At 38.7% G+C, this 15061-nt stretch overlaps 1 protein-coding gene across 1 annotated transcript; it reads right to left on the bottom strand.

Annotated features, from left to right (window-relative positions):
- Positions 1-4058: 4058 nt before the first annotated feature.
- On the bottom strand, positions 4059-5003 carry LOC119046891 (olfactory receptor 1L8). Its single transcript, XM_037142152.2, has one exon. It carries the CDS (start codon positions 5001-5003, stop codon positions 4059-4061), a length of 945 nt encoding a protein of 314 aa, XP_036998047.2.
- Positions 5004-15061: the final 10058 nt, after the last annotated feature.

The raw sequence follows: 15061 nt of genomic DNA, 5'->3' as shown, positions 1-15061 counted from the left end.
TGCTGGATAGCGCAAACTTGGATGTAGGTCCTTGCATTTCATGACTTGGAATACTTCTTTCCAGCCCCTTCTTGCCTGCAAGGTCTCTTTTGAGAAATCAGCTGACTGATGGGAACTACTTTGTAGGTGACTGTCCCCTTATCTCTTGTTGATTCTAGAACTCTCTCCTTCATTTTTTTTTAAATATTAAATTTTATTTAGTTACTTTTCAAGTACATTTTTTTTCTCTTCCCCCCCCCCAGCCCGGTCTCCCCCCTCCCTCCCATCCCCCCCCCCCCCCCCCCCAGTCCTCATCTCTGTGTCTTTCATACTTGTTCCTCAAAATCCCTCGCCCTTTTTCCCCTTAAGTTCCCTTCCCTCTCCCCTCTGGTCGCTGCCCACTTGTTCTCTATTTCAGCGTTTTTGTTTTTATTCTGTTTGCTTGTTTGTTTTATTCTTTAGCTTCCTGTCAAAGGTGAGATCATATGGTATTTGTCCTTCAATGAATGCGCCCGATCTCGTCTCTCCTTCATTTTAATCTCGGGTAATGTAATTATGATGTGCCTTGATGTGTTCCTCCTTGGGTCCAACTTCTTTGGGACTCTCTGAGCTTCCTGGACTTCCTGGAAGTCCATTTCCTTTGCCAGATTGGGGAAGTTCTCCTTTATTATTTTATTTGTTCAAATAAATGTTCTACTTGTTGCTCTTCCTCTTTCCCTTCTGGTACCCCTTTAATTCAGATGTTGGAGCGTTTAAAGATGTCCTGGAGGTTCCTAAGCCTCTCCTCATTTTTTTCTGAATTCTTGTTTCTTCATTCTTTTCTGTTTAGTTGTTTCTTTCTTCCTTCTGGTCCACTCCCTTGATTTGAGTCCCAGTTTTCTTTCCATCACTATTGGATCACTGTGCATTTTTCTTCATTTCACTTAGTGTAGCCTTCATTTGTTCATGTTCAAAATTGGCCAGTTTTTTGAGCATCCCAATCACCAGTGTTTTGAACTGTGCATCTGATAGGTTGGCTATCTCTTTGTTGTTTAGAAGTATTGGCTCTGGGGCTTTGATTTGTTCTGATTGAGCCATTTTTGGTCAGGTCATGCCTGTCATGTATGAGTGGTGGAGCCTTAGGTGTTCACCAGGGCGGGGCAATAGCACTTGTTCCACTCTGTCGGATTTCAGTCCCCTCTGCCACTTCCCACAAGCTGGCACCTTTTCAATCAGTTCTCTCAGGCTTTATTTCCTGTTGCTGGGGCCTTGGGTTGCACGGTCTGTCTTGCTGCTCATTTTTACCTAGTTTATCTGTGTGAGAATGTGTGACCATGGTCAGCCCCACACCGCCTGTACTCCTGGGTCTGGCTGCCACTGCATTTTCCTGCTGTGATCCCTCTCCGCTGGCTGCCGACTCTGCCCCTCTTACCAGTTGGGTTGAATGATTGTCGGACTTCCATACAGTTCAATTTTATGTCTGTTCTGGTTGTGTTTTTTTTCCAAATCTTTGTTGTCCTTAATTTTGGTTGTGGGAGGAGGCACAGTGTTTCCTATTTTCACTTTCTTAAGGGGTCTTTTGATGAGCAGTTTTAAATTTTGATGAAATCCAATTGAATAATTTTTCTTTTGTGGTTAGTCTTTTTTTTAAAATAACCTATCTGTAAGGCAGAGCAAACTTCTAATTATTCAACGTCTTTTCTTTCTATTGTCTCTTGAATGACCTTCCTCCCTCTGAAGGGCTTTACTTCATCCTCAGCTCAGAATGTCACATGTGCCTCATTTTTCTTTTCTGTCACTGAATCTATCACTCATGGAGGCTCTCTAATTCTCCCATGTATGTGGAGTTCCCATACATACCTATACAATTTAATTTGGTTATTTTCTCTTGTTAATCTGTCTCATGATGATTTAATTACTAGAGCAATAGGAAGAACCTAGAAGAGAAGGTTCTTCCTCTCCCACACTAGTAATAGCTCATCTTTTTTTCAAAAATGATTTTTTATATGTGATTAGTAGTCCTTTGTGTTTTTTGACTGAGAAATCTTCAGTTATTTCTAGGCCACAAATTTTACATACACACACACAGGTATAAAATATCCCTGTATAGATATAATACATAATATATGATATAATATATATAATGTTGAATATATAGATATGTATCTATATGCATTTTTCTGTTTTCTTCAAGAAATTTTACATTTTTAGCCTTCACACTTAGGTCTGTGAGATACTTTGAATTCCTTTTTATGTATGATGTGGGGTAAGGTCAATGTTTGTTCTATGTGTATGTCCGGTAGCTCTAGCATAATGTATTGAATGGATCCTCCTTCCCCATTAAATTGCATTGACACTTTTGCCAAAAATCAAGTGACGGTATAAACAGACTTATTTCTGGGTTCTCTATTCTGTTACACTGCTCTATTCATGCAGTCTTATGCAAAACCACACTGTCTTAATTACTTTAGCTTTGTAGTTCAGTCTTGAAATTTGGTGTGTCCTCCAGATTTGTGATTTTTCTTCAAGATCATCTTGGCTGCCCTAGGTCATTTTCATTTCCACTTAAATTTTGGAAATGGCTTGTCAGGTTCCAAGGACAATGATCAGGATCCTGTGCCCAGGCATGGAGTAAAGTGGGCAGAATTGGAGTTTGCTCACCCAAAGCCTACACAGTAACAGCACGGCCATGTTTGGTGTAGAACATCTACAGCCTGCAGTTATGAGCAGAGAGCTCAGAGGAACACAAAATGACCTCTTGTTTCTCACTGAAAACAGCTGATGCCCTAGGGCAACAAAGAGATGTCTTTAAAGTTCTAGAAGTTTTGGTAACTAGAATGCCATATCCCATTAAATTATCATTCAAGTGAAAGAACCACATAATGATGTTTTTCAGATATGCAAGCACCTAGACAGTCTCTCTTCAGCTGATACCTCACAAAAAAGTCTTTCCCTGTTGCATTGGTCATCTAATTTATTAATGGTTTAAAGTCCATGAGCTATGAATATTTATTTGAACAAATTCAGACATTACCAATGCGTTAAAAGTGTGGAAATTCTCTCCCTCTCTGTCCCCCCATATATATTCATCTATAGTTTAAAAACATAGTATTTTTACACTTTGATCCACATCTTGATTTTTCTACTTAATTGCTTTTCAAGGAAGTAATAAAGATCCATTTCATTCTTTGAACCTGTGCCTATATTACATGCTATGCAATTAATCATAATTAACTTTTCCTTATTGATAGGATTTTAGGGTGTTGTCAGGTTTTACCTGTTATAAACTTGGCCTATATATATATGTGTGTGTGTGTATATATATACATTCAATATACATTTACAATAATATTTCTATAGGGTAGATTTCTATGGATGGTAGTTTCTAGAATAAAGTGTTAAATCATATGTTTTTAAACATACAGCTGTAGGGATACATGGAGTGAAAAAATGTTCCAACCTTCCCACTGTGAAATGGATAATTTTCATGTTATCACTCTTGGTTCTTGTTCTTTCTGGCCATTAGCATTTTTTAATTGCTTGGTAAAAATAATAAGAGAAAATTAAAAAATAAAGCCATAGTAATATAATAAAGTAAGGACAGACAGAGGAATAGTGGCATGACAGTTTCCCTGGATTGTAAAATGAAAATTTTTAGAAAGAGTACAATAATTATAAAAATACTAAAAATGATAAAATTAGCTAAAATGTTATCTTCCTTCTTCTTTTCTTCATCTGTGTTTTTTTCCATCTTCAAGTATTTTCAAGGTCATTCAACAGCTATAAATTGGTTATTTTCAGCAGTATACTGAAATGTGAAGTATTTTGGAGTATGCCTTAATAAAAAGAAAGAAATTTGCTTAGGAAATATTTTTGGGAAAAGAATTAAAACAGTATTTTGAAGATGAGAATGTAATGAATGTTTGTAGGGGAGTAGAGGAATAGTGAGGAAAGATACCATGATTTAAGCAGAGGCAAGGCTGGGGGTAGGCCATCAACAGATATAACAGCTTTGTCACACATGGGTTAACAATGCTAATCTCCAACAGTCTGACTATTCACCAAGAGCCAGTAGAAACCAGCAGATTCCAGCGGGTTTGTCAGGAGGGTGCCTCCTGGGATTTCCTCTTGCCCATCAGCCTCCTCAGGCCCTGCTTCAGGTCTTTGTTCCTCAGGCTATAGATAAAAGGATTCAGCATGGAGGAAAAAACTGTGTAGACAAGTGTTGCCATGTGGTCCTGGACAGTGTAGGTGGAGAGGGGCTGTAAATAGACGTAAAAGATGCTCCCATAAAAGAGTATTACCACAGAGAGGTGAGAACCACAAGTGGAGAAGGCTTTCTGTTTCCCGGCTGCTGAGGGGATTTTGAGAACTGTGACGAGGATTCGCATGTAAGAAAAGGTAATGAATAGAAAGGGGGTCACCAAAACAATAGGTGCTTCTGTCATTAACACAATTTCATTGACAAACGTGGAGGAGCAGGACAGTTTCATCAGAGGGCTCAGGTCACAGAGAAAGTGATGGATAACGTTGGAGTCACAGAAGGTGAGATGATTCAGCAGAAGTGTGTGTAGGAGAGAGTGGACATGAGTAAATGAGCAGGAAAAGGCCACCAAAAGGACACAGCAGAGATGGCTCATGGTGGTGACATAGTGGAAGGGATCACAGATGGCCACATAGCGATCGAAGGCCATGACTGCTAGGAGGAAGCTGTCAGTATTGCCCAGAGCATAAATAAAATACATCTGAGTCAGACACCCAGCATAGGAGATGGTCTTCTTCAACAGGAAGTTAACTAGCATCCTGGGGACGATGGTTGTTGTGAAGCAAATGTCAGTGAAAGACAGGAAACTCAAAAAGAAATACATGGGGGTCTGGAGTTTGGGGTCAGAGTGGATGGCCAAAATGATGAGTAGGTTCCCTGTTATAGTGATGAGGTATATGATGAGGAACAGGATAAAGAGTGGCATCTGGTCCTCGGGCCGGGAGGACAATCCCAGGAGGATAAACTCAGAGACACTGCTGGTCTGGTTGACTCTTTCCATTGATTTGGGTCTAGGTATGTATAAGAAGTTTTGTTATTTCACATGCTCCAAATCCATAACCCAAATCATGAGAACCCAGCAAAGTCTCTGTGTTCTCCATTTAATCACAATTAGGTGCTGTGCAGGGACAGCTCATCAACCCCATAGACCTGATGCAGTCCTCCTTTTCCAAGTCCATGGTCATCACAAGGTCTTAATACTGAAAGCTGGAGGGACAGAATAAGAGTTTTCCTTAGAAACCACCAGAGATGGACCTCTGAGTTAAGTTCATTAGTTCCTATTCTTTGAAAAGCAGTGTTTCCCTGATAGGGACATAGCAATAAAAACAAATCCTTGTTTTTGTGTAGCTCATGTAGCTCATGTTCTAGTTGGGGAGATAGATCATCAACAAACAAAATATATGATATAATATAAAGTAGGAATAAAATCTGTGAAGAAAATAAAGCAGTATTTAAATGAATAGAGATGGATGAGGAGTGTAGATAGAGATGTTTTAGATAGAAAAGTCACAGGACACTCAGTTCCTGTCACAGCAAGTTCAATTGTGTCATTCTAAAGTTCACCTTTGCACTGTTTTAGAAAAAAAGAATTTGCCAAAATAACTTAAACAGGGCAAATCTAAGAGGAATGTTGATCTCAGTTTAACAAAGTGGTTTTCTCTCCTCTGGGTGCAGAATGAGAGGTTAATTCTTAGCTTGTGGCATTTTATTGCCATCAGTCTGTGCAAGTCTCCTCTTTTTTGTGAATTGTTTTTCCTTTCCTAAATCCCATTTACTCAGGATGGGCATCATTTGTCAAGTATTCAATTTATGTTTAAAAAATCTGTCTTTCACACTGAAAGGCAACCATACATTGATGTTTCTCTCCCTCTCTCCTTCCCTTCCCCTCTAAAGATAAATAAGTAAAATCTAAAAAAAAATTTGTCTTTCACACTAAACAGAGAACAGGGGGACAGTGACCAGAGGGGAGAGGGGATGGAATTTCAGGGGAAAAAGGGGAGGGATTTAGAGGAACTAGTATAAAGGACACATGGACAACAGCTAAGGGGGGTGGAAATGGGAAGGAGTTGGGGAGTATTGGGGGGCGGGAAGGGAGTAAAAGGCAGAAAACTGTACTTGAAAAATAATTTTAAAAATTGTCTTTCATATATGTATCTAAAAATACTTTGAGAAACATATTAATTATTAAAACATGTTTTTTTGGTCATATCCAGCTGCCTGGATGGATGTCGAAGTGGCCTCCATTTCTTGCTCACACGAAAAACTCTGCAGTAAGAGATCTGGCATCAGCAAAGGGTTTCCAACCTATTTTTTTAGAGCTTGCATATTCACCCACACCTAGTGAATGGACATATTACATAGGGACTTCCCAACATTTTGAGACATTGGTTATTTATATGTCTTTGATTACCACAAATATCTCTACAGTGAACATACTTTATCATCAAAGTGTTTAAAATAATTTCTTGCTTTGGCTGGTGTGGCTCAGTGGAGTGAATGCTGGCCTGTGAAGCAAATGGTCACTGGTTTGATTCCCAGTCGGGGCACATGCTTGGGTTGAGGGCCAGGTCCCCAGTGGGGGGCACATGAGAGGCAACCACACATTAGTGTTTCTCTCTCACCCTTCACCTCTAATAAGAAATAAATGAAGCTGGAATGGGAGTAAAAGACAGAAAACTGTACTTGAACAACAATTAAAATAAATAAAACAAAATAAAATCATTTCTTTAGGGCCATATTTTTTCACATATTCTATACGGGATCATTGTGCTGAAATTTTCAAGAAATGTGTGTAAAGGACCCAAGGATGCCGACCACAGGGTGAAAGATTGAAGGTGGGGGAGGAGGGGTGGTCAGGACAGGGAAGAGTAGTGGGGGAAAAATGTGGACAACTGTAATTTAACAATAAAAACTTTTTGAAAAAAAAAAGAGAAACAACATCTTAAATTATCACAGTCCTAATATATTCCAACAAACCACTAATTTCATCTGTCTAAACTTCTCTCTAGTTTTTTTTAAAATAAGCTTCTTCACAGCCAACTCAATAAAGTTAATAGGATCTTAGATATTCAGAAACAATGGCACACAGAAGAACTACACATAAAATGCATTGGTTTTCAGTCAAAAAATAAAAACATTATATAATAATGTATATATTAACATTAATTCATTTAACAATTAAATGCTGCAATTTCATTAACAAGTAAATGGTGCATACTTAAAAATACTGCATTGCATATTTGAAAGTTGCTGAGAGAGTAAAACAAAAAAATGCTTACATTCTAGTTGTAAGATACTAACCATCTTTAGACCTCAGTTTAGGCCTCCTGTGTGATACTGGATGCAGATATTCAGACCCTCATGAGGACAGAATGTGATGCTGCATTTACGGAACTGAGAGAGAGAGAGACGAGCATGCTGGGAACACTTAGGAGAAGCTGCTGGTCCTCATCAGTCCCAGCATCACCTTCCTTCTCTGCTGTTCCTGGATGTTCTCCATATCGATTAAGTCACATGTTTAAAATATTGTATCTCTCACTGTCAAATCACCAATTTCACAATTTTGTAAGGTTTTATAGAAGGAATATTTGTTTATGCACTGAATAATTTGAGTGAATCAGTTATTTAAATTAATAACAACCTGTACTTATTGAAAATTACACATAAGCAAGCTTGTGCTGAACATCTTGCTAAATTCCACGATGGGGGATTACAAGGTGTGTGTTGTTAGCAGGAGATGGGAGCTTGTAGAGCCGAAGTGCTTTGCTCGAGGTCCCTAAGGAAGGGAAGTACAATCAGGATTTGAACCCAGCTGACTCACTGCTTCACCTTCCCATGCTTGGGTATATACATTGTCTTCCTCACTGTCATCATTTCCTCATAAACTACCCTTCAATACCCCTTAACTGATAAGCTTTTAACTCTCATGTTTAGAATCTACCCTTGTAGTTCCAAGAGAGGCAACCCTTCTTTCTGTGTTGTACAGATGGTAGATGATGGAATTTGAAAATCTGCGTAGCAGTGATGAACTAGCCAAAATCAGGTAGGAAATTTGGCCATGCATAGCTGGGTATGTCTAGCACGTGTGGAGTTGTGGTTGTGCCCTGGACTTAAGGCAAAAATTGAGATTTGGTTTGTCCTCCATCATCTGTCCACAAGCTGGCGCCTGATGTTTCATGAATAGCAAGTGAGATTCTATGACTGAAAAGCAGTTTGTCAAACACAGGGTGATTCTACCAAAAAACTGCTCAAACTAATTAATGAATTTGGCAAAACAGCAGATACAAAGTCAATATCCAGAAATCAAAGGCATTTTTGTATACCAACAATGAATCAGCAGAAGCAAAAATCAAGAAAAAAATCCCATTCGATATAGCAAAAAGAAAAATAAAATATCTGGGAATAAACCTAACCCAGGAGGTAAAAGACCTGTATGCAGAAAACTACACAGCACTGAAGAAAGAAATCAAGGAAGATACAAACAAATGGAAACATATACCCTGTTCATGGATTGGAAGAATTAACATCATCAAAATGTCTATACTACCCAAAGCAATATATATATTCAATGCAATACCTATTAAAGTACCAATGGCATATTTCACAGACATAGAACAAACACTTCAAAAATTTGTATGGAACCATAAATGACCCCGAATAGCAGCTGCTCTTTTGAGAAAGGAGAACAAAGTAGGAGGGATCACAATACCTGATATCAAACTGTATTACAAAGCCACTGTAATCAAAACAGCCTGGTACTGGCATAAAAACAGGCACATAGACCAATGGAACAGAACAGAGAGCCCAGAAATCAACCCAACTCTCTACAGTCAATTAATATCCGACAAAGGGGGCAGTAACATAAAATGGAATAAAGATAGCCTCTTCAACAAATGGTGTTGGGAGAACTGGACAGCTACGTGCAAAAAAATGAAACTTGAGCACCAACTTACACCATACACCAAAATAAATTCAAGGCGGATAAAAGACTTAAATATAAGCCGTGGCACCATTAAAGTCCTAGAGGAGAACATCAGCAAGAAAATCTCAGATATTCCACGCAGTAACATTTTTACTGATATGTCCCCTAGAGCAAGGAATATAAAGGAAAGAATAAACAAATGGGATCTCATCAAAATTAAAAGCTTCTGCATGGCTAAAGAAAACAGTATTAAATTAGCAAGACAACCAACTGTATGGGAAAACATATTTGCCAATGATACCTCAGACAAAGGTTTAGTCTCCAAAATATACAAAGAACTTACATGACTCCACTTTAAGAAGACATCTAACCCAATTAAAAAATGGGAAAAGGAGTTGAACAGACACTTCTCCAAGGAGGACATACAGAAGATCCAGAGACACATGAAAAGATGCTCAATATCGCTAGCCATCAGAGAGATGCAGATTAAAACCACAATGAGATACCACTTTACACCAGTCAGGATGGCTATCATAAACAAAGCAACAAACAACAAATGTTGGAGAGGTTGTGGGGAAAAGGGGTCCTTAGTTCACTGTTGGTGGGATTGCAGACTGGTACAGCCATTATGGAAAACAGTATGAAATTTTCTCAGAAAAATAAAAATCGACCTGCCTTTTGACCCAGCAATTCCACTGCTAGGATTATATCCTAAGAATCCTAAAACATCAATTTCAAAGAACCTATGCTCCACAATGTTCATAGCAGCACAATTTACAATAGCCAAGAGTTGGAAGCAACCTAGGTGCCCGTCAGTAAATGAATGGATCAAAAAATTGTGGTACATATACACAATGGAATTCTATGCAGCAGAGAGAAAGAAGGAGCTCCTACCCTTTGCAACAACATGGATGGAACTGGAAAGCATTATGCTGAGTGAAATAGGCCAGGGGTTGAAAGACAAATACCATATGATCGCACCTTTAACAGGAAGCTAAACAACAAAACAAACAAGCAAGCAGAATAAAAACAAAGACACTGAAATAGAGAACAAGGGGACAGTGACCAGAGGGGAGAGGGAAGGGAATTTAAGGGGGGAAAAGAGGAGGGATTTGGAGAAGCAAATATAAAGGACACAGGGATGAGAACTGGGGGGGCGTGGAAATGGGAGGGAGGTGGGGAGCACGGGGTGGGGGGGCTGGGATGGGAGAAACAGGCAAAAAACTGTACTTGAAAAATAACTAAATAAAATTATTGAGAAAAATAAAATAAAATGAGTCATTTGTGAAAGCGCTGCCTGGGGAATACAGAATACAAAAAGTTGGTGGAGATTTGGGTTCATTAATAAAGTCACGTACTCCAGATCATAGACCTGAGGATCACCCATGTTGATGACTAGAAAAAAGAGGAGAAGGTTTTGGATCTGACAATCAGGAAGAACAGTTCTAAAAGCACAAGCTCAGTGAATGGGACTGAGAATACAACAAGTTTTTCCCCCTACAGATGGAATTTTGCTTCCTACACATCAAACTGGATGGACTTAACGCCAAAAGCCAGGTGGAAGTTTTAGTTGCACTCGATGACTTTCACCCATAAAATACTTGAAACTCTCAGGGAAGAAAGAATGAGCACTGAACTGAGCAGCTAGCTTCCTGAAGCTCACCTTCATATACAGACGCTTCTCTTTCCTTCCCAGTGTCTCTGGAAGCTGAGCTGCGCCACATCTGCTACTTCACTCCAAGTCTGCTTCTCAGCCAAAGCTCAGCTCCCTCATGCTTCTCCCAGGAAATCCTGAGCTGATTAACAAGGAGAGGATCAGGAAAGGAGAGAGGAACTGAGACACTCCTCTAGAGGGATAACACTGCTCACTTCCCTGGCCTCAAATCGCTTCTTTCCTAAGGTCTCGTCCCTGATGCAGTGGCAAGGACTCTTTGGATTGTAGAAGCCTGACCAGCTTCTCATGAGTTTGAGATCCACTCTGCTGGCCTCCGGGGTTCTTGTTAAGGCAGGGAGTTGTGCTGTGATCACCTCTCAGGGGAGTCTGTCTTGGGACCTCTCTAGGTGGGGAAAGCAGAAAGGGAGTCAGAGTTAGCAGAGCTGACAACAAAAAGTTAAGGGGACCCCTGAGGGTTGCTGTTTAGATGTTGGGGCTAATCTCAGAGCTTCTCAACCACTTAACATTTCAAGGGCATGCTCCAGTTTCCTCAGTTATGGGTTATCAAAGGTGACAGACATTTATGTGGGTGAATATTTTTTAAGTTTGGGGATTCCAGTGAGGTGTATTCTACAGTTGAGCAGGTCATAAGTGAATATAGGGAGGCTGCAGTGTTAAGGGGATTCGGTGAGGGTAGATCAATGGTGTGTATGTGCGTCCCAGTGTCTGGGAAGGCATGTGAATTAGACTTCTTTCTAAGGGGGATCAGGATAGTGTTTAGTATATGTGCTGCTGAAGCGAGCACGGATCAGGATAGTGTTTAAAGTGCATGGTCAAACAAAGGCTATTGTTATAATTAGCAAAGGGGCTTTGGAAATAACATGTTTTCAGAGTTTAGGTTCAGAGCAGTGGTTTGAGGGTCAGAGCTGAGGGAAGGAGGTATTTATTAGCATGCTGGCCTTGCCACTTTGTTGCTTTCAACAAGTTACTTAATCTCTATGAGCCTCAGTTTCTTCAACAGAAAAATGAGGATAACAACTATTCCTGGCACTGAACCCAGAGAGATTTTCTTTTGACTTTCGTATACCATGTATTTGTATACCATTCTGTATCACGTATTCTGGTGAACATCATCCACGACATTCTTATAGGAACTAAAAACCCACTCTTCAGTTGTCCTCAATGCAAACCACTGTCTCATACAACACATGTGTGTCTTTTTCCCTAGCCTTGAGTTCAATTTTTAAATGTTAATCTACATGAGAAGAGCAAGGACTACAGAGACAGAAAGCCCTGGATCTGAGCCCTGCCTCTTCTACTTACCATTCACGTGGCCTTCCTTCTTTCCATTCACTCATTCATTCATTCAACAACTATTTATTTATTTCCAACTCTATTGAGTTAGAATTGATATATAACATTGTGTAAATTTAAGGTATGCAATGCAATGTTTTGATATGCCTATATATTGCAAAATGGTTACCACGATAATGTTAGTTAACATATCACCTCACACATTACAACTGATTGTTGTGGTGAGAACTTTTAAAATCTACTCTCATCGCAACTTTCAAATATACAGTACAGTTGCAGAATTAACTATAGTCACCATGCTATAAATTACAATGTGAACTATATATTTATTCATTCTATACCTGTAAGTTTGTGTTCTTTGCCTTTACCCAGTTCTCCCATCACTCCCTCCTTTCTCCTGGCAACCACCAATCTATTCTCTGTTTCTATGAGTAGATTGTTCTGTTTTGTTTTTTAGATTCCACATATAAATGAGATTATATAGTATTTGTCTTCTCTGTCTGACTTATGTCACTTAGCATAATCCCCTCAAGGTCCATCTATGTTGTTGCAAATGACAGAATGTTGTAAGTTTCCTTTTTTCATGGCTGAAATAGATGAATGATAAATAAATAGATCTATGTATATGTCATATTTTCTTTATGCATTCATCTATTGATGAACATTTAGGTTGTTTTCATGTCTTGGTTATTTAAGTAAAGCTGCAAGGAACATAGGGGTGCAGATATATCTTCAAGATAGTGATTTCACTTCCTTTGGATAAATACCCAGAAGTGGGATCACTGGATCATATGTAGTTCCATTTCTAATTTTTTGAGGAACCTCCATACTGTTTTTCATAGTGGCTGTACCAGTTAACATTCCCACCAACAGTACATAAGGGTTCCATTTCTTCACATCCTCATCAACACTTATTACCACTTGTGTTTTTGATGCTAATCATTCTAACAGGCATGAAGTGATATCTCACAGTGGTTTTGATTTGCACTTCCCTCATGATTAGTGATGTTGAACTTATTTTTGTGTATCTGTTGGCCACTTGAATATCTTCTTTGGAAAAATGTATGTTCAGGTCCTCTGCCTGTTTTTAACTGGATTGTTTGCGGGGGTGGGAGTTGGTGTTAAGATATACTAATTCTTTATATATTTTGGATATCAACTCCTTATCAAATATGTGGTTTGCAAATATTTTCTCCCATTCTGCAGGTTGCCTTTTCATTTTGTGGATCAATGTTTTGCTGTGTAGCAGAATTTTTAGTTTTATGTAGTCCCACTTGTTGTTTTGCTTTCGTTTCTTGTGTTTTGGGTGTAATATCCATAAAATCATTGCCAAGACCAATGTCAAGAAGCTTTTCTCCTGTGTTTTCTTCTAGGAGTTTTATGGTTTCAGGTTTTACATTTAAGTCTTCAATTCATTTCAAGTTCATTTTCATGAGTGGCATAAGATAGGGCCCAGTCTCATTCTTTTGCATGTGAACATCCAGTTTTCCCAGCACCATTTAAAAAAATTTTAGTATGTTTATTAATTTGAGAAAGGAAGGGAAAGAAAGAGAGAGAGAAACATCAGTGTGAGAGAGAAACACTGATTTGTTGCCTCTCTTATGTGCCCTAACCCAGGATTGAACTTGCAACCTAAGTATGTGCCCTGACTTGGGATCGAACTCCTTTTTGTGTATAGAACAATGCACTAACCAACTGATCCAACCAACTCGGCACCATTTTTTGAAGAGACTCTTTCCTTCATTGAGTATTCTTGGTTCCATTGTCAAGTAGTAGTCAACCATGTATGCATCAGCTCTCTAATCTCTGCCATTGACCTATGTGTCCATTTCTGTGCCAGTAACATACTGTTTTGATTGCTATAGCATTGTAGTATAGTTTGAAATAAAAAAGTGTGATGCCTACAGCATTGTTCTTATTTTTTTAGATTGCCTTTGCTGTTGTGGGACTTTTAGGTTCCTTGTAAATTTTAGGAATGTTTTTTCTATTTCTATACAAATTATCATTGGAATTTTAATGAGAATAGCATTGAATCTGTAGATCACTCTGGGTAGCACAGATACTTTAACAATATTAACTTTTCCAATACACGAGTATAGGATATATTTCCATTTAGTTGTGTCTTCTTTGATTTCTTCCTCAATATCTTATAGTTTTCAGTATACAAATCTTTCACCTCTTTGCTAAACTTATTCCTAAGTATTTAATTGTTTCTGATGCTATTGCAAATGGCATTACTTTTAATTTACTTGCCAGATATATTTTTGTTTATGCAAAGATATACCTTTGACCGAAAAAGGGACAGAGTGCACTAAAACAACAGAAACAAGTATCTCTTCTGTACAAACATATGATTTATCAGAAATTATTCTCCTTAAAGAGGTCAGAAGGAAGCAGCATTCAGAAGCCCAAGAGAAAATGCAATGGGCTGAGTTGAAGATGGTACAGTGTGATGACTAAAGGGATGGACACTCAAGCCAGATACCACAAATCAGAATCCTCAATATAGCATTCACCTCTGAAACACCTATGTTCTTACTTAGTGAGTAAAAATACTTTTCCCTCATTTTTATTTTAATTTCACCATTAGTTCTATAATTTGTTGTGCTCTTTAGCTCATAAATATTAAATGAACTAATCTGAAATAATAATATATTCAAAAAGAATAATAACTGTAATGGATTATGACTCAGAGATTATATGAGAATCATGAATTCATAATAATCTATGAGGTCTGTCAAGAAGGTATCTAACCAGGTAATATGAAAAGTAAAGACATTTACTGAAGAACATACAAGATACAAGAGACATTGTACATAGGACAATGATGCCTCAGTCCCCTTCAAAGTAGGCACCTTGGGACCTCACACAGTTCTCCCAATCACCATCAGCTGCCCTGTAATATTCTCCTGAATCTTATCAGAGGTCTGAAATCTCTTCTCTTTCAAAGATTATTTTAGTTTTGGGAAAATCCAGAAGTCACGGGGCACCAAATCCAGGCTGCAGAGGGGCTGAGTCACCTGGGTGATTTGGTGTTTTGCCAAAAAATTCACCATGAGACATAATGCATGAGCGGCTATGCTGTTGTGATGAAGCTGCCAATCACCAGTTGCCCATAGCTGTGGCCTTCTGAATCATTTAAATAGTTTCCATGGAGGAAACTATTGGT

Source organism: Artibeus jamaicensis, unplaced genomic scaffold (genome assembly GCF_021234435.1).
Source record: "Artibeus jamaicensis isolate MK-2021 breed Jamaican fruit bat unplaced genomic scaffold, CSHL_Jam_final scaffold_1964, whole genome shotgun sequence".
NCBI classification, from domain to species: Eukaryota; Metazoa; Chordata; class Mammalia; order Chiroptera; family Phyllostomidae; genus Artibeus; species Artibeus jamaicensis.
The sequence above is the reverse complement of the archived record's forward strand: the minus strand, read 5'-3'. Positions and strand labels throughout refer to the sequence as shown.